The sequence below is a fragment of the Dermacentor albipictus genome, chromosome 7 (genome assembly GCF_038994185.2).
Source record: "Dermacentor albipictus isolate Rhodes 1998 colony chromosome 7, USDA_Dalb.pri_finalv2, whole genome shotgun sequence".
NCBI lineage: Eukaryota > Metazoa > Arthropoda > Arachnida > Ixodida > Ixodidae > Dermacentor > Dermacentor albipictus.
Window position 1 is genome coordinate 142,785,129 of NC_091827.1, and position 19,767 is coordinate 142,804,895.

Genomic DNA, 19,767 nt, shown 5'->3' on the forward strand with positions numbered 1-19,767 from the left:
AAAGGGCAACCTGCTCCTGTGCCTCTTGGATAGTGCTCTACAAACCCTGTTGTGACGTTGCAACAATACTGTGAGCGCTGGGAAAAAGGAAGTCCGATATCCAGTCAACCAAAGGTGCATTTTTTGGTATAGCGAACAGCTTGTGCATAAGTGTGTGAGACAGTGTTGAAAGCCTTTGCAAAGTCTATAAAGATAGCATCAATCTGGTCACCTATGTCTAAAGAGCTGCTGACGTTGTGAACGAATTGTCAGTTGCGTTATAGTGCTGAGAGATGAAGAGAAAGTGGATGGGGAAACCGCACTGCATTAGCTCAGTTGGTTAGTGCATTGCACACGTAATGCGAAGACGTGGGATCGTTCTCCACGTGCGGCAAGTTGTTTTTTCATCCTCTTTCATTGCCATTAATTAATTTTTTTATTCAATTAATAAGTACAAATAATTTCCCATATGTTTTCCCAGGTGTCTGATTGTTAGCTTCTCATGATATGGGCAAGGTTAGACATTTGGGAACCTATGACCAAGTTTTTTAATGCCCTTATATGTAAAGTTGCTTCATGTGCATTTTTTATCTCATTGAAGTCTACGTTAGGGGCAGTGAAAGCAATAAGTTTGATTACCAATTGCAGTACCATAGTCGAAAGGTGAATAGGCACATTTTATGAAGAATTGTTTTACGTTACTTTGGACGTGTTTTTTTTTTTTGTGCGCAGTCGTAACTGTTCAACAATGGGAGGGGGAGTACACTATGCCACATATGACATTAATATACCTGCCAACTCTTCCGAATTTTCTTTAAAATGGAGAAATTTCGAGCCGTTATATGATTTTATGAATCTTGAAATTTTTCAGAAAAAATTTTATTTGTGAAAAAAAAAGTGAGAATGTAGTAAACCTACACCCTGGTACCTTGAGCCATCACGAGGGGGCAATACGTGTGCGTGGTGTCATCATCAGCAGCTGCAAGGTTGTAATGACTTCTGTCATCTACTGGGAGGTCACGAATCCATATCCAAAGTTCGATAGTGGCTTCGCAAACCTCTTGCTGTGATGTTGCCTTTGTTGACGCAGGTGTGTGGGTTTGGACTTCAATCAGCTTCAATCACTGCAGTGTTCACCTTGCCTTTTGTGTGACTAGCTCCCGCGTTTGATGCGGTGCGACTCCAGCCTGTAGCGGCTTTGCAGTGCAATGGCGGGCTCGAAGCCCCGACAGTACTTCCAGGTGTTTTTAAAGTCGTATACGGCAGAATTTCCGTGCTTTATGCCATTGAAGAAAGAAGTTCAGATTCTGCACCACTTGTGCTTGTGATATGAACATCTCGCATGGCAGCAAGTGTGACATCAAGGTTCACATCGCTTCGAAAAAGCACCGGATAGATGCGAGCCACGGACAGCCAGCCAAGCCTAGCAAGTTTTGTATGCAGCGACAACAATTTTGGTGTGATTCATGCAGAATGCCTCTTCACGGCGTTTTTAGTTGAACACAACATCCCACTGAGTGTCAGCGATAATGCCGGACCGCTTTTCCAGAAGATGTTTCCGAAGTGCGAAGATGCGAAATGCTACGCCTGTAGTCAAAGACGACGTCAGTTGTTCGGGAGATGGCCGCCAATGTCGAGACTCCTTTGCTCGATGCCCTAAAACAGCAAGTCTTTTCGATCGCTGTGGATGGTGGTAACAATAGGGATATGCAACTTTACCCTATTGTTGCGAGACATTTCGTTAAAGAAACGAGTAGAGTCGAAAGCCACCTTCTTTGCCTCGGGACAATCCAAGTCAAAACAACGGGTCACAAGATTGCAAATCTGCTTCTGGACATGATGAAAAGTCTCAGAATTTGCCTTTTGGAAACCTGTTGGAAACCTGTTCACTATGTGTTTGGACAATGCCAATGTCATGATGGGCAAGAAAAAGTTTCTGCTGTATTGAGAGAGGCTCCACCAGGTTTGATAGGGGTTGGTTGCCCGTGCCATCTCATCAACTTGGCCACCCAAAAAGGAGATTCATGTCTTCCTGTTAAGGTTGATGAGGCTTTTGCTGACATTTTTTTTTTACCTAGAGAAAAGCTCGAAACGGAAAGATAGACTTAAGAGTTCCAAAAAATGCATGACACCGAAGTCAGAAAGCTGTTGAAGCATTCGCTGACACGTTGGCTGTCATTGGGAAAGTGTTTAAAGAGGCTGCTCGACCAACGAAAACCACTAGTCAGCTTTTTTTTTTTTATCTGAAATAAAGCAGCGCAACAAGCAGAGCTTGTTTTTGGAGTCGCACCAAATTCCGAACACTTCCTCACAAACCCCCCAAGAACCGGTAAAGTCGAAAGTTGGGCTAGTTGGTGAGTGAACATCGTACCTTGCTGGTGAAGCAGCGCACTGACACGGACACAGAGAAGACAAACAGAAAGCGAGTGTCGTCTTTTTCTGTTTGTCTTCTCTGTGTCCGTGTCAGTGCGCTGCTTCACCAGCAAGGTAAGATACCCCCAAGAACCCTGCACTGACCCCAAAGTCAGCTACACATCTTCACAAGACTGCAGCAGGCCTCGGCGGAAAAAAAAAAAAAAGCCCTGACGGCGATGAACTCTCGCTAAAGAGGAAAGGAGCTCATTCTGAACTTGATACCAAGGATTCTGGGGAAGCCAGTCACATTACCCATGAGGAGCAGCTGTTTTATTTTTTGTCATTGGAGCTAAACAGGGCATGCTGTCTTTTTCTCAAAAATGTTAAACTGCCTTTTGAGAAGGCAAACTGCCTTCTTTAGGCACAGGCTCCTCAGATTCATGTAAATTAAGCAGACTTAACATTGACCTCTATTTACTTAAGTGGATTGAATGCTTTTTCGACAAACGAACTCAGTTCGTATCTGCTAGCCGTTTCACCAACCTGTTTCGTAACTTCTGGTGTGCCACGAGGCTTAGTCCTTTGGCCTCTTTTATTTGTTATTTACATTAACGATCTGCCGGAGAAATTAACGTGTAACATCTGTAGCCCAGATGATTCCTTTTTACTGAAGTCTGAGCTTAACACCATTTCTTTGTGGTGTAACCAGTGGTTAATGACATTCAACGTCAACAAATGTAAAATGATTAAATTTTCTCGTACTAGTTACTGTTTCTACATCCTCATACAAAATTAACAACTCTATTCTGTCCTCTGTTATTTTCTATAAATATTTAGGTGTTCACATTACTAACAATCTGTCATGGCAAACTCACATTGAATATGGGACAAACTCTGCCAATGGAACACTAGGTTTCTCACGTCGCAATTTTTCTTGCGCGCCCTCTTCTCTAAAACTTACATTGTATAAAACATTAGTGAGGTCTAGAGTATACTTCATCAATTTGGGATCCCTCTACAGTACAGCTAACATGTTTACTCTTGGAGCCATTCAGAACCTGCCGTGGTTGCTTAGTGGCTACGGTGTTGGGCTGCTAAGCGCGAGGTCACGGGATCGAATCCCGGCCACGGCGGCCGTATTTCGATGGGGGCGAAACGCAAAAACACCTGTGTACTTAGATTTAGGTGCACATTAAAGAACCCCAGGCGGCCAAAATTTCCCGAGTCTCGCACTACAGCGTGCCTCATTAATTGGAAAGTAGTTTTGGCACGTAAAACCCCATAATTTTTAAGCCATTCAGAGCCGCTCTGCATGTTTCATTGCATGCAATTATTCTCGAGCCAGTGTATCTGCCATCAAAACTAGCCTTCATCTGCCAGACCTGTCATCAAGAAGGAAACTCGCCCGGTTATCACTCTTTCATTATATGTACCTATAATTAAGGAATAACCTTTTTAAATGACCCCCTTAAATTGACCCCCTCATGTTTCATCGCGAATCGACTACAACGTCAAGATATAAGTAAGAAGTTGCCGTACACACCTTTTCTTCAGTCCATTTCTGCCCAAGGCAGCATCCGAATGGAACCACCTTCCCACCTCGGTCGCCAGCAATCCGTTTCATTCATCCTTTGTATAATTCAACAGAACTGCTCGTTGGCCTTGTGGTGCTTGCTAAATGACATGTTTTCTGCCGCAATTGAACACTTGCAAAAGGAAGACGCATAAAGACAACACGGGTGGCACTTCCAACTGATTTATTGTGTCCAGAGGACACAGTAACCGCCTGTGCAAAATACTACGTTCTGAACTTTGGAGACAAGTACGTTTGCTTAATGATTGGCTTCGTATAGTTCATTTTAACAAAGATACTACTTGGCTAGCAGAGAGGAAGCCGAAGACGTCTAGACGCGTCATCCATCACATGGTGGAGTACTGGTGGAACCAAGCCCTAGGACAGCTCCGCAAAGCCTATAGTGAAACGAAGACAACAGTAGCAACGAACAACCTGGTGCTGCTGGGAAATGCCAGCATTCCTGAGGATGCCACAAATCCTCTTACGAAAGGACCCTAAGTACAGCATTGAGCCCGGCGTTCTTGTGCATGAACTAGCAGCGTTTAACAGAAATGTGGCCAAGAAAGCTCCCCAGGAGGACAAAGAAAGATGTTTGCTTGATGGTGTGGACAGTCTAGAAAAAAGCGTTTCAGGGTGTAGGTTCAGGGTGTAGGTCAAGTTGTGATGCTGCTGTTATACGGAAGACTGTTACATTTTGCAGAGATCATAACCTAGTTATTTTGGAAGCAGACAAAGAGAGGTGTTTTGTGGTACTTCCTAGAGGAATGTACAATGAGAAAGCCGCAGAGGCTGTAAACAAAAACTTTGTACAGATTAGAAAATCTGAATCAAAGGTAAAGAGAAAAGTTGTCAGGCTATGTAAGGCGTTCAATCGGACAAGTTGGCCAAAGATATTAACAATCTGAGAGTTACAGCGCTAAACATATTTTTCAGTGCAGACGCACAAGCCCAATGTGCCGTTTAGGAGCATCGTGAGCGAACGTGGCACTTGGCAGTTGTTACTTAGTAGGCAATTTCTAAAGGTGCTAAAAACTGTTAAAGTAAATGATCCTTTCGCAACAGGCAATTCACAAGATATAGTGCAGTTTCTACGAAACAAACAATCCATAGGCAATGCGTTTTCTGTGGATGTTAAGGATCTGTTTTATTCAATTTCACATGATGCACTTTTTGTTGCGGTAAAGATGTGCATAGAAGAAAGCGGCATCATAGCTTTTCAAAATGCAGCTACGCTTGAGGACTTTTTAACATTATTGGAAGCCTATCTTAATAGTACCTTTGTTTCCTTTGACAAACAGCTTTTCTTGCATTTGCATTGGTTCGTGTGTTGCGCCGCTGCTGCGCAACATATTCTTACCTAGTGTTGACCGCCTGCTCGAAGAGGCTTGTAAACAGGACAGCACTTTAAGCATTTTAAACGTTTTTAGGTAAATGGACGACTTTTTAATCCTTTTTAACAAACAGGGCTCATTGAAGCACTGCGATAATATTTTGAACATTTTTAGGGACAGTGGTAAAGGGCTTTCGTTTATGCATTAAGTGCCACAGCGTAACACCTTGCAATTTTTAGATTTAAGATTAACCTTTCATGATGGACAAGCTAGTTGGCAATATTTCCCACGTGCCAAGAAAGGGTTGCTGCCGTATAATTCATGCCATCCTAATATTGTCAAGCATGGAATTGCTATGCTGTGCCTGGAGTCTGCCCTCGAAAAATCATGTACACACGTGATGGAGGCCTTGTTCAATAATCAGATTAAGCGACTGAAAGAAGCACGGTTCCCTGACTCGTTGGAGACCTCAGTCACCGAAAGCCTTTTATGGAAGATTAAAGGTACCAGCGCCACAAGGGAGGAAGATAGAGCCAGAACTGTAAGACCTGCAGTGATTCCTTATGTTCATAAGGTTTCCCATAACCTCAAGAAGATGGCAGGCCGGTATGGTGTACCCATTGTCTTTTCTGCCCCCGTCAAACTGGGTCGACTCTGTTCGAAAACCACACGCGAGGAGACCGGTTCGCAAGGCTGTGGCAAGAAGCATAGCACGTCCTACGGGAGATGCGCTACAGGTGTGGTGTATGAAGCTCCCCTTGAGTGCGGCAAGTCCTATATAGGACAGACTGGACGCTGCATAAATGAATGAGCCAGGGAACACGAACTAAATCTAATGAAAGATGGAGTGGCACATTTGCCTGCGCACTGCAAGGCCTGGATGTGCAAACCACGGTTTTCTGAGATTAGGATTCTTGGCAGAAGTAGATTTCAAACAGCATGTGAGCTGATGGAAGCCTACTATATAAAAAAGAAAGGTGCAAATTGCATTAGTGATACATCTATCATGCTCTATAAATCGGAAACTAGATTGTTTGACCGCTGGGTTACGTAGATCTGAACAGGCAGCGCATGTGTCAATGTGTGTGTATATATATGTATATATATATATAATATATATATATTCTTGAGTCACAGCCCAAAATAAACCAGTTGGAAGTGCCACCCGTGTTGTCTTTATGCGTCTTCCTTTTGTGAGTGTTCAATTGCGGCAAAAAAAAACATGTCATTGTATAATTGTATAATGGTGGTGATAAATGCTGAGGGGCCTCTTGAACCGCCTTTTCGAGGATTTCCCGACTTGATTTGAACACCCAGATGTTGTCAAGGCATGTCATTCATTGCTGGAAGTTGACTATGGAGCTGCAGAGAACCAGAAAGGTGATAAAGACATACTCATTGGCAGCACAACCTACTCTTCGGTTAAGACACTGAGCTGCATTGAGAGAGACCAGTTTTTCTCTGCTGTACATCTGTACTTAACGGCAGCATGCGATTACATCTGCCACAAATTCCCACTAGAAGACGTCAATCTCAAGATGGCTGAAGTTGTTCGAGTACAAGCTCTGAAAACTACTTCGTTCAACCGCATACATCATTTTATTATGGCGTTTCTGGCTATCCTACCCCAGCAGAGTGGCGAATCAGAAGCAGTCAACGCACTTGAAGTAGGGTTTGCTAACTTGCAAGCATATCAGGTTCCAGCCGACATATTGAATCGGCCAAGGTGTGACGTGCAGTGGTCACAATTACGAAGCGTTCAAAGTGTCGACGGATCGCTCAGGTTGCACAGAATTTCAAAGGTTATGCTGGCTATTCTCTCCATTCCCCACAGCAACGCTGGATGTGAGAGAATATTCAGCACTGTGAGCAAAACTCGGGAGTTTCGCTCATCTGTGTGTGAGAAAACACTCGAAAGTCTGCTGATGGTCAAGGCAGCAGGTTTGAGCAAACCTACACGGAGAAGTTTGAAGCAGGTAGTCGGCAACACCCAAGTCATTGCAAAAATGCCCCAGTGGAGTTTTCGCTCTTTACTTTCCAAGGCACTGATTTCACTTGTGGTTGTGGAAACATGTAAGCGTGTCGAAAAAGGTAAATCCCCTTAAAGAAAAAAAAAAGTGCTGCCATGCAACTCCCCCCCCCCCCCGCCCCCTTCCGTGATAGTTTCACGAATTTCCAAATCTTTAGGTTGGCAGGTATGTATTAAGTTCTAATGCTCTTTAAGCTTGTTTGTTTATTTGTCTTTATGTCAATGTGGGCACTGCACTTAAGGGCATAACTTTAGGCACTGAGCAGTTAGATGTCATTTTTTGTGCCTTTGTATACACACAGTTGTAGTAGTTAATGTGTTTTGCGGTGTCTTCTCTTCTTTCCTTGTGTGGCCACTAACCCAACCTCGCCAACCTTCATGCATTGTCCCGTCATGGAGGCCTCACAGGTACGTGAAACACAGGATGGCCTGAAAGCAGCATGCTGCGGTTAACCTTAACACTGTAGACCATGCGCTTCTGCAGTGGGTGGGGCACCAGTGGTGGCACTGACTGTTTTGCAGATGGATGTGTGTCATGCAAGGTTTGTGGTGGTCCTTGATGTCCTCAAAAATCTTGGAATGCCAAAATGCTGTTTTCAAGACCTTAGAGGGACGCTAAATGAAACACTAATTGGGATTATTCATAACACCGATTTGTCTCAAGCGGCCTTTGGTATCTGTTGCAAGTATGAGCAAGGCAGTGCTAGGTGTGCCTCCTCCCCTAAGGAAAGGGGGGAGGGGCATCACGCAAAACCTTTTCTTGTTCCCGGGCATGTAGGCACATTGGAATACAAAATACTATGTGGATAGCACATGGCTGAAGAAAATGGGGGGGGGGGGGGGGGCGGGGGGCTGGAAGGGGGGGCACACGGCCTGACCCTGCCCCCATCTCCTAAAACAACTTGCCATGACACTCCCAAATTGAGAATCTTTGACAGGTGGGCAATCGTGCCAAACCCAACAACACAACGAAAATGCGCCTTTTCACCGTCGGCACCTACCACGGTGGACAGCGCACGACACCAACAATGTCTATGTGTGGAGTGGTGATTAAGTCACGTGATGTGCAGGCTGTGTTTTCGTCTGTCATGCAGGTTCACTTTAATATAACCCACCTTCTATAAAGATGAGAAAGCCCTTCTATGCTTTGGAGGAAAACTGGAAAGGAAAATAGGGAAGGGAAGGACGTTTATAAGAATAAGGAAGGATGTTTCGTGGTCTTCTCAGGAGGTGCGTTTAGCGACAAGGCACAACAAGCTGCAGATAAGAACTTTGTCCTAGTGAAAGAAAAGGCGACAAGAGTCAAGAAACAAGCTGTAGCCCTTTGCACAGAACTTCATCTTTCGAGGTTAGTCAAGGCAATAAGTGATTGTAAAGGTGCTTCCTTAACCCTGTTTTTCACAGCAAAATCTCACAAGGAAGGAATTCCGTTCCGTGCCATCGTAAACGAGAAAGGCTCTTGGCAGCAGATAGTTAAACAGTTTCTTTTAAAAAACTTGAAATCGTTACAAGTGAATGATCCTTTCACGACTAAGAGCTCTAGAGAGTAATTCAATTCCTGAAAGGAAACGCCTCTATTGCACATGCCTTTTCTGTAGACGTGGTTGATTTGTTTTACTCAGTGCCTCAACAGGAAATGTGTGCCTCCGTTAGGGATTGCATTGATCGCAACGGCCCAGTAGATTTTCAGAATCTAGTGGGCATATCCGTTGACAATTTTATGGTTTTATTAGAATTTTACTTAAAGTCTACTTTTATTTCTTTTAACGATGAATGGTATGTTCAACAACAAGGGATATGCATCGGGTCCTGCGTCGCTCCTGTGCTGTGTGACATTTTCTTGGCTTCAATTGACCGCGACCTGCACAGTTCCTTTGACGATAGGTTCTACCTTAAGGCTTTTAGATATGTCGATAACTTTTTAATTCTTTTAAAAAGTAACCATGATTTTACCGTTGACCAGTGCATTAGCCAGGTCTTAGATGTTTTTAGACTACATGGGAAGGGCATGCTAGTTACACATGAAATCCCTTTCCATGGCACTCTTCAGTTTTTAGATGTCTTTATTTTTTGACAAAGACCACGTATGTTGGCAGTTCAGCGTTAAATCTGTCGTTTCGTACTCTTCCTTCCCAAGTCTATTTTCCTTTTTTGGCGCAACAATGTATTCTTTAGGTCCCAACCAACTCGCCCTGCAACAAGTTCTACTGGAAAGGAAGAGCTTTCCATGTGCAGTCAAACCCACTTACAACAATATTCAAGTGCCACGAAAATTCCATTGTTATAATAATTGTTATAACTGGGTTGCATGAAAAAATCAAAATAGGGGGATCGCAGAGTTGATGTGAGAAAACTGTAATAGCAGGGAGGTCAGTGCCCCTCCCCAGTGCCTTCCATCATCCAGCTGATGATTGTGTTCACTCGTTCAACTGCTTCTTGGGAGCTCCGATCGCGTATAACAAGCCGAGGCTGTCAGTGTTAAAGAATGGCACTGCTATAACAACTGCAAAGAGGGGTCACCGGTGGCACGCGATATGCGAGCACCGCTGAGGCATCGCTTTATAGGCCCCAAAAGGGGCCTTTTAAACATTGCAAGAAGGCTGCCGTAGCAGCCTGTCGGGTTAGAAATCCAGAAGAAACGCTGAGGCAAGATCGCCGCACTATGCACATCTCACTGGCTTGCATGAGAACACCCTATGTCTGTCAGGCTTGCATGCTTTACGCGAAGCTTGCCTACATCCTCCAAGGCATCCAGGTGCTCCACGTAGTGCAGCAGAAGGTTCCTCGTGAAAATGAAGCCCTGGAGTGACCGAATCATCTGCCGGACCTCCTGCGAGGACAATGTTGAAGCAGCCTGCTCTACCGCGTCATCGCTGCCGTTGTCGCCATCGCTATCTGAGGCAACCACATTCGCGACGATCGCCTCATCGGTTAGAAGCACTTAGTTTCCAAACATTTGTTGTGCATTTGTTGTGCAATCAACGTTGTGCATTGCCAAAGATTAGCAGGCGGATCAGCCATCTTCCGCTTCAGCGGGGAGTCAAACGATGCTGAGAAACCGCGTGGCCAGAAACGATTTCAACGCAACGAATAAAGACGAACGCGAGTGATTGAGCTGTTTGCAGAACTGCGCTGAATGAGGAGACAGCGAGCAACATGCGAGCAACCTGCGAGCAGTGCATTTGACACGGTCCATTCGTGTTTTGGATGGTGGGGTGGCTTAGAGCTATGGGCGCAGCCCATTTGTGTTCGGAGGAGTGGAAGGGCAACGGGAGAGAGGTGCACAGAGATGGCTTGAAAATTAGCGCGCGGCAGCTGTTGGAGCTGTGGCCCATCTTGCAGTGGCTCGAATTTTTCTCTTTTTTTCTTTTCAAGGATTTTGCATTTCACTACCTTTCGGCTCAGACACCCAGCAGCCAGATTTTATGGTTATAACTGATGATGTGGCATCAGGGCACTGTAGTAAGCAGTTATTTCACCATGTAACACATACAAAAGTTGCAGCAGCTTCTCATTGTTATAACCGATTTTTTGTTGAAACCGCTATCATTATAAGTGGGTTTGACTTTAATAAGATTGTCACAAAACAAAGGTCCACTGTTAGAACGAAAACCTTATTGGTATTCAGTACAACATAATGCTGCTAGTTGTTTAGCTTTAGAAGGAAAAAAGCACTTGATTCTATTCAACAGACATTCTATTGACGAAAAATGCTTTACACACCATTAACTATAACTGAGGTGTAATCAGCGCTGGCATACTAGTTCCCTTACTAAGGCTAAACCGTACTGTACATCTTGATTCATGCACTCAAGGTACTCATAGTGGGTTACTTTTTTGTTATGTGATGCTAGGAGACTCCCAACCATAGGCAGCTTCATGTCTTATTGCACAAAATTTTCAAGCTGTATATCTTGTGGGGATAAATGTTCTGATATTTCATCATCATCATCAGGCTGGTTACGCCCACTGCAGAGCAAAGGCCTCTCCCATACTTCTCCAACTGCCCTGATCATGTACCAATTGTGGCCATGTTGTCCCTGCAAACTTCTTATTCTCATCCTCCCACCTAACTTTCTGCCGCCCCCTGCTACGCTTCCCTTCCCTTGGAATCCAGTCCGTAACCCTTAATGACCATCAGTTATCTTCCCTGCTCATTACGTCCTGCCCATGCCCATTTATTTTTCTTGATTTCAACTAAGATGCCATTAACTCGCATTGGTTCCCTCACCCGATCTGCTCTTTTCTTATCTCTAAACGTTACACCCATCATTCTTTTTTCCATAGCTCGTTGCGTCGTTTTCAATTTTAGTAGAACCCTTTTTGTAAGCCTCCAGGTTTCTGCCCCGTAGGTGAGTACTGGTAAGACACAGCTGTTATACACTTTTCTCTTGAGGGATAATGGCAACCAGCTGTTCATGATCTGAGTGCCTGCCAAACGGACCCTAGCATATTCTTCTGATTATTTCAGTCTCATGATCCGGATCCGCGGTCACTACCTGCCCTAAGTAGATGTATTCCCTTACCACTTTCAGTGCCTCGCTACCTATCGTAAGCTGCTGTTCTCTTCTGAGACTGTTAAACATTAGTTTTCTGCAGATTAATTTTTAGAACCACCCTTCTGCTTTGCCTCTCCAGGTCAGTGAGCATGCATTGCAATTGGTTTCCTGAGTTACTAAGCAAGGCAATGTCGTCAGCGAATCGCAAGTTACTAAGGTATTCTCCATTAACTCTTATCACCAATTCTTCCCAATTCAGGTTTCTGAATATCTCCTGTAAACACACTGTGAATAGCATTGGAGAGATCGTATCTCCCTGCCTGACTGCTTTCTTTATTGGGATTTTGTTGCTTTCTTTATGAAGGACTACAGTGGCTGTGGAGCCGCTACAGATATCTTCCACTATTTTTACATACGGCTCGTCAACAGCCTGATTCTGTAATGCCTCCATGACTGCTGAGGTTTCGACTGAATCAAACGCTTTCTCGTAATCAATGAAAGCTATATAAAAGGGTTGGTTATATTCTGCACATTTCTATATCACCTGATTGATATGTTAATATGGTCTATTGTTGAGTAGCCTTTACGGAATCCTGCCTGGTACTTTGCTTAACAGAAGTCTAAGGTGTTCCTGATTTTATTTGCAATTACCTTAGTAAATGCTTTGTACGCTACGGACAGTAAGCTGATCGGTCTATAATTTTTCAAGTCCTTGGCGACTCCTTTCTTATGGATTAGGATTATGTTAGCATTCTTTCAAGATTCCGGTACGCTCGAGGTCGTGAGGCATTGCGTATGCAGGGTGGCCAGTTTTTCTAGAACAACCTGCCCACCATCCTTCAACAAACCTGCGGTTACCCGATTCTCCCCAGCAGCCTTCCCCCTTTGCATAGCTCCCAAGGCTTTTTTTACTCCTTCCGGCATTACTTGTGGGATTTCAAATTCCTCTAGGCTATTCTCTCTTCCATTATCGTCGTGGTGCTACTGGTACTGTGTAAATCTCTATAGAACTTCTCAGCCACTTGAACTATCTCATCATTTTCTTACGGCCGCATTTCGATGGAGGCGAAATTCGAAAACACCCATGTACTTAGATTTAGGTGTACGTTAAAGAACCCCAGGTGGTTGAAATATCCGGAGTCCTCCACTACGGCGTGCCTCATAATCAGAAAGCGGTTTTTGCGGTTTTAAATCATTTTCCTAATTCAATCCAAAATCCACTGTTCGGTGCACCACGTTTGTGCATCTGAGCAACACAGGCTTTTAGGGTTTGCCTGTACGTCAGACCATTCCACAGCATGAGTGACTTTCAGCAGTCACATCCAAAAAATAAGTTCTTGTGCACTCAACACGTCCTTGGAGAAGCAAATTGTTAAATTATTTGTTTTCACAATCTCTGGAAATTTTGTGACATTCCTGACAAGCTTCAGGTAGGCATATTTTATATTTCGAATTATCGATGCACTGAACTATCTTGCGATTTCCTTCAAGTTTAATATATCCTGTTTTGACTATAGCCCTCTGTAGTCTTGTGCTCTTTTATCTGGTCCGTCTGTAGCACTGTTGAACTTGTAGTTCTATGGCTAATAGTATATAATACGGTGACCACTGCTGAGTGATGTTCCGAGTATCTCTGACAGTGCAAGTGTGCTTTGGTTCAAGCCGATCACATCTGGCACTGCCTGGTAACTGTGGGGCTTCTTGCTTCAGCACTGTGCCGTCTGGCTTTGCATGTGTCCTTGTTGTGTGGCGCAGCAGGGGTGCTTTGTTGCATGGTGATGTTACCGCTGATGAGTGCTGTTCCTGCATTGTAACCATATCTCCTGGTTTACATGTACAGGATGAAATTGAGCTGAAGCACCTACAGGAGCAGCTTCAGCAACAACAGCAGCAGCAACAACAAAAGGAGGTGGCCGAAGCATCATCCTGGTCTGCAGCAGCACCACCCTCGCCACCCAACCCTACAGCTGCGGCTGCCAAGGGCTCCCCGCTCCGTGAGAAGCCTCCGCGCAGCCGCAAGTCTAAGGGCCAGGACGCAGCTTCTGCAGTGACCAGTGGTCAGTGTCTGTCCTCAAAGCAAGGCTAAGGGTTGAGCAAGTTAGACCTTGTTCATTGTAGTTAAAGGCCAAGTGTAATGAACTTTCACTTTTGCTAAGTTCGTTATATGCGAGTAGTATATATAGAACCCTGGTTATGCGTTCCCCGTTTTGCGATATCCCAGGTTTAACAGCGGATAAGTGCAGTCCTGGTGAAATCCCAATAGAGAAAAGGCATTGAAAAATTATACGACTCGAGACTACGCATGTCTCGTCTCGCAACGACCTACACAAAACTGCGAGCTCGACGGCAGATGGGCTAGAAGCATTACCAGCCTCGGGCACCTCCTTCACTATGCTCTCACCTCCATCGAAAAGGGTAGGTGCCCCTTTGCATGCACAGAGCTCCGATTGTCCTTGTCCTCCTCTTGCGTACGTGGGCCTCTCATCATTCACCTCCCTTCCCCTCTCAACCGGGCACTCACTTTTGGAGATAGTTTTGCTTTCATGAGATGAATCGGCAGTATCGAAACTGGATGCATCTGTATCAGTAGAATCTCAATGATGCAATTCTCTCAGTTGCAGTGCTGGCGTAGTAGCTTTGGCGTTGTGCTGCTAAGCCCAATGGCAAGGGGAAATGCAAGAATGCTTACGCATTGGGTGCATGTTACATAGGTGGTCAAAATAAATCCAGACCCCCCCCCCCCCACACACACACAATTATATCCTGGTTTTGGCACCTCAAAACCCAGAGTTTAATTTTAATTTCTTGAGACTGCAAAGATTTGTATCATGTTAAATTTGTATGACTGAAAAGCATTTGAAAAAATGGAAAATTAAAAGGGGGACATGGCAACAAAATGGCCAACGGGCTCAAAATTAAAAAAAAAAAAAATTGCCACAATCAGTCACATCCTTCCATTATCTCAGTGTGAACTATTTGGAAGTGCAGCAGAATTTGAGAAAAATTTCACTTTTTTGTTGTGTTGGGCTTGAAACCAGACTTTGAAAAATGATCCTGCACCGCTGTTTGCACGACTTTCCGGTGACACAGCGCCACCATCTTAGTATCTCCATGAACACGGCATAGACTCGGATAGATGCGGAGCTGCATTTCTCCATGGAGAAATAAAAGTAACAAAAGTGAGCTTGAAAAGGAAAAACGAATTCGTTACTGCAGTCACCTGCATGCAGGGAAGGGCTATTTTCAGCCAAGGCAAATTTGAGTCGCTTGCTTCGTGCACATTTGGAGATCTGCCTGTTTGGCTCGAATTTCTCTTGTTGCAGAGTCCTGATGGTGATAAGAATGTGATTTGTGCAAGATAAGGGAATTCGTTTACTTTTCTTTTTTTTTTTGCAGCAAACTACTTTGTATTGTGCAATTTGACAGATTAAAAATAACGTTTACCAACTAGCTCAAGCAACCACCCTAGTTGACAGATTAGGTTCAAATGGTCATTGAGTGCTGAAGATAATTGAAAGCGAGGAATACTGCAGAGGTAAAGCTACCCGTGAAAGCTAATACTGCCGATCTTGTTGATGCAGCAAGACTGAGTCACGTGTGATGCAGGCTCCTGATAAAATAAGAAGGCGTTTCAAAACGGCCAAAAAGTTGCATGGTACTGCACAAAGCAAAATTGGTGTTTTTTTAAGTAAGGGGAGGTATATTCATAGTCGCTCTGGCAATAAGAATGTGATGCCACATTGGCATGGCTGCTCTGCGAGGCTGACAATGTCTGGCGCTACTAGTGTGCTGGGACTAGGGTGCCTTGGCATGCGAGGAGGACATTGAGGTGCCCTAGTCAATGCCTCCTACATAGCAAGCCTGTGCTTTCTGCTTTGTGACGTCATGCTACATAGACAAAAATTTCCATTGCCAAGCCTGTCCAGGTGAACGCGGTGACATGGTCACCTTGGCTTACTTGGGAGCATTTTCATCAGATTGTATGGAAGTTGGGCAAGGTAGCATGACGTCATGGATAGGGGATGGACGTCGTGGATCTTGCTTTAACATATGTCATGCATAGCAGTGCACCAGTCTTTTGTTATCTTGGAGGCATTGCCTTAGCAGGGACCTCCTTGCCAGCTTCGCCGGAGATTTTGCGGTGGCTCGATTGTTTGTAGCATTTGCCATGGCACGAAAAACAGTTTGGAAACATTTGAAATTTAGCACGGAAGCTAGCGGACTTGGGCCGAGACTTTTAAATACTCGGTGTTACAATAGCCAGTAACCTTAGTTGGAACTCGCACATCTCCCATCCTTGCGACTCGGCTTTTAAGAAGCTTTGCTACCTCAGGCATAAATTAAAACATGCTCCTTCTGAAACCAGTCTTATCGCCTACACCTCTCTTGTCCTTCCTAAACTCAAGTATGCAGCTATTGTATGGGATCCCTATACTAAAACTAACATCGATGCGCTAGAAATGATACAACGTAAAGCAGTAAGGTTCATCTTCTCTAAATATCGCACAAGTGATTCCCCAACTCAGTTAATGGCTGAACACAATATTCAGTCTTTGCAACTATTCACAGGCTTAAATTTCTCTTCTTGCTGAGTAACAATAAACTATCTCTTTCTCCCGAACCTTACATAACACCCCTTACTTCTTGCCGAACAAGACATCGCCACGCTGCATCATTCACGCCTTATAATGGTAGAACCAATGTCTTTGTCTTCCTTTTTTCCTCGAACAGTAACGGAATGGAACAGCCTACCGTATAACAAACTTATCAGCACTGACTCAATAGCGTCTAATACTATCTAATTTTAGTGCTTGTTCTTACGAAATCTCGTTTCAATTTGTATCATTGTCCAATATTTATTCATTTGCGCGTTGTAGTAATCTTGAATTATGCACTCCTTTTTTTTCTGTTACATTTCCTGTGCCTTGAAATTTTGCTTGTGAAACAGTGTTTCAATTTGTATCTGCCACTCTCTATGCATTATTTAGGGGTGCTTTACTCATTATGCGATTGTACTTTCTATTACATTTTTTCCGGAGCTTTCTTTTTTTTACTCCTTTGTCAATCTATTGTGTTTTCTTTTTTTGTATGTACCTTTCCCCTCCTGCCTGGGCTTCTAAGGCCTGCAGTATTCCTAAATAAATAAATAAATCATTCTGAAATTTGTATTGGGCAGGATCTTGTCACCGAGATACTATTGTATAAGGCCGACAGCGTTTATGGATCTGTGCCAAGCTCGCTGCCTTCGCATAGTCTGCATAGTGCCAAGAGTGCTATCGGCCATACACTTCGTCGCGCCTGGTGCCGAGCCTTGCAAGAGAGAAAATGTCTTTAGTGATCACTCGAGAATACTGCCCCAGCCTGCGTAGACAAAATTTTTTGTAGCCTCGTAATACTAGTGTCAACTGCAACAGTGTTCATCTGTGTTAATCAGCTGCATCTTCTTAGCAAGATGTACTAAGGTCATTCGTCCAAGCGGCACTCTGCCATCGTCGGCTGCACCAACAACTAGCAAATGTGGAAGTTGCTCATTCAAGAGCCGTGCGATTGTTGTTCATGGAGACACAAGCACTTAGTGTCTGTTTGTAGTGCATTTGCTGTGCACACAAGGCTCCTGCGGTGCCTGAGAAATGAAACCATAGGATATTGACTTTAAATAGGAAATACTCCGTGCACAGCAAGCTTGCTCGGGCGGGTATTCATTGTGTTCTCGTGAACTTTGCCATAGCGTACGTCTTGCCTTCCCGCGCTGTGAGCCTGCCATAGCAGCACAACAGTGCCATTTACGACCTTTCGGTTTTCTGTCTGCTCTGTTTACTTTCCGAACGGGAAGTCCACGAAGCTCAACATTTGCCCAGAACTGCATTTTGCAGAAATGTAGAAATGAAATGCAGAAATGTAAGCAGAAAGCGTTAGGTGTGATTGTCGACTTCCTAACTTGGGGAGCAATTGTGCCGTTGTGCCAGATACACAAGACTATACAGAACTTGACAGTTTTCGTGTCCGGTGCTTTCTGTGTACATGAATGAGCCGCATTGGAGCATTTCTGACCGCAAAAAGAGAAAGCAGCATATGACACAGAAATAGGGCTGCATGCACGTCGATGCCTCGCTTGATCTTTTTTAAATTCCTTTCACACATTGTGCAGGCACTTGAACTTTATAATTGTGCAATGCTCACACTTAGCCACACAAGAAACGTGCTCAGCCGTTGTAAACAGAGTTGGTGCCCACTTCAGTGATTACATGAATGTGCAAATTATTGTGTGTTCTCTACATACTGAATGCAAGGGAGGAAATAAAGCATTTCTAATGCTTTATTAACGTAATGCTTTCATCTTGTGCACAATGCACCTTCTGACTAATTGGTTGTTACAGGGCGCGTACGTTGTCAGTGTGAAATGTTGCTCATACTTGCTTCGTATTAGTTTCATGTAAAAATGCAACAGCTAGTTTTCCCTGTGAATGCATGTAGTGTGCAAAACACAGAAAATAACTTTATTGTACTCATATTGATTATGGTATGCTAAAATCGCGCAACATTAGGGATGACAAAGCAGGGTAAAAATGCAGCACAATGTAAGGCACTAGCACGTGGCACAAATATGATACCGATCCTTCAAAAAGCAAAGTATAGCCTACTAGATGTTGTCTAGTATCTTTCATACAGTGCCTCAAGCCCTAAAAAAACATGTATATAGTTACACAGATTTCGCACAAAGAAAGCATGACGAACTGCACGACGTTGCGCATTTATGTAGTATATTTCTTTGTGTCTTGAAATGTGATCGCATTAAAGAATACATATTTACCAGCATTCGGAGACGAGACGGCTGCAGTGCTTTCGGAAGCAGCCATTGCTGGCAACCGATAACCGGAAACGCGCTTTGGCCTGCTGCCACCCGTGCTACTTCGGCAGTCCTCTTACCATCGTCTTGACAAAAACGTGGTCGCCTACTGGCGCTGAAAATTCCGGTATATAGAAAGCTTGAAGGCACGTGCAAATATCGAACTGATTGGCCACTGGAAGGCATGCAGATGGTCTTGAATGTGGTCATGGTATTGAATATGGGAGCATGGAATAGGAATGTGAAGTGTGGTCACACACAGAGCATGCCGTCTACAAGCGAGCACACAAAACATGTTACTTGTGGTTCCCATAAGGGACACAGATGAAGAGAGACCACACAAGCGCACTTTGAACTGCTGTTACAGTGTGCTGTCTTTAAAAGCGCTGTCTTATGACCTGAAAAAATAAAAAAAAAAGGAAAGCACTTTCATAGATCAGACACTTGGTGTGCTTGCCGTCTGTGTTTTTTTCTGGTTACGTTTTGTGTAGTTACCTAGTTCTGCAATGTTGGTAAATTAGCAAGTCCATTGGTCGAACCGTGCCTGCAGATAGCACGCCTGCACGAGAGGTGTGTGCCCGAGAGCTTCTGTCCCTGGTGCGTGGCAGCAGCCGCTTCGTGGCCGAGCAGGAGGAGCTCGAGCAGCTCGTCGAGGAGCTGCTCAACCGGGCGGGGCAGCCAGCGGGCGAGTGGCGCAAGCGGGGCCCGGACCCCGAGGCCCACCTGCGCCGCCTGCTGGCCGAGCGGGAGCGAGACCTCGAGGCCGAGCGCCAGCACGCGCTCTCGCACGCGACCAAGGTGGGACAGTGTGTCTGCGCTTTCTCTGGGGTTTCCCTCTGTGTGCCTGTGCTGTTCTCCAATATTCAACAAAAATGGCAAAATGCACTGCTAAGTAGACAACTGCCTCAAGTGTCATTCTAATTCTGCCAAAGCCATAAAAAACAACAGCTTCACGAAGACACTGTCAAAATAAAAAAATGCGCAGGGTGATTTTGCTGCCCAAACAAGATGGCGGCCGACAGAAGCTCGGAAGCTTGAAAATAAGGTCATTTGTGTGCAACATAATGTAGTTGCGCTTTCCTACATGCTTAATTAACTGCTTAGGATGCAGAAACACATGGCTTCCAAAAATCACTTTTTTTTTTCACTGT

At 44.5% G+C, this 19,767-nt stretch overlaps 1 protein-coding gene across 14 annotated transcripts in view; it reads left to right on the forward strand.

Moving 5' to 3' along the window:
- The window catches only part of LOC139047307 (ribosome-binding protein 1-like), a 396,181-nt gene that overhangs the window by 105,485 nt on the left and 270,929 nt on the right, over positions 1 to 19,767 (forward strand). For all 14 annotated transcript variants that reach the window (XM_070521128.1, XM_070521124.1, XM_070521121.1 and 11 more), the window contains 2 exons: positions 13,610 to 13,826; positions 19,167 to 19,414. In XM_070521128.1, coding sequence (XP_070377229.1) covers positions 13,610 to 13,826; positions 19,167 to 19,414 — 465 coding nt within the window. The remainder of the gene's footprint in view (positions 1 to 13,609; positions 13,827 to 19,166; positions 19,415 to 19,767) is intronic.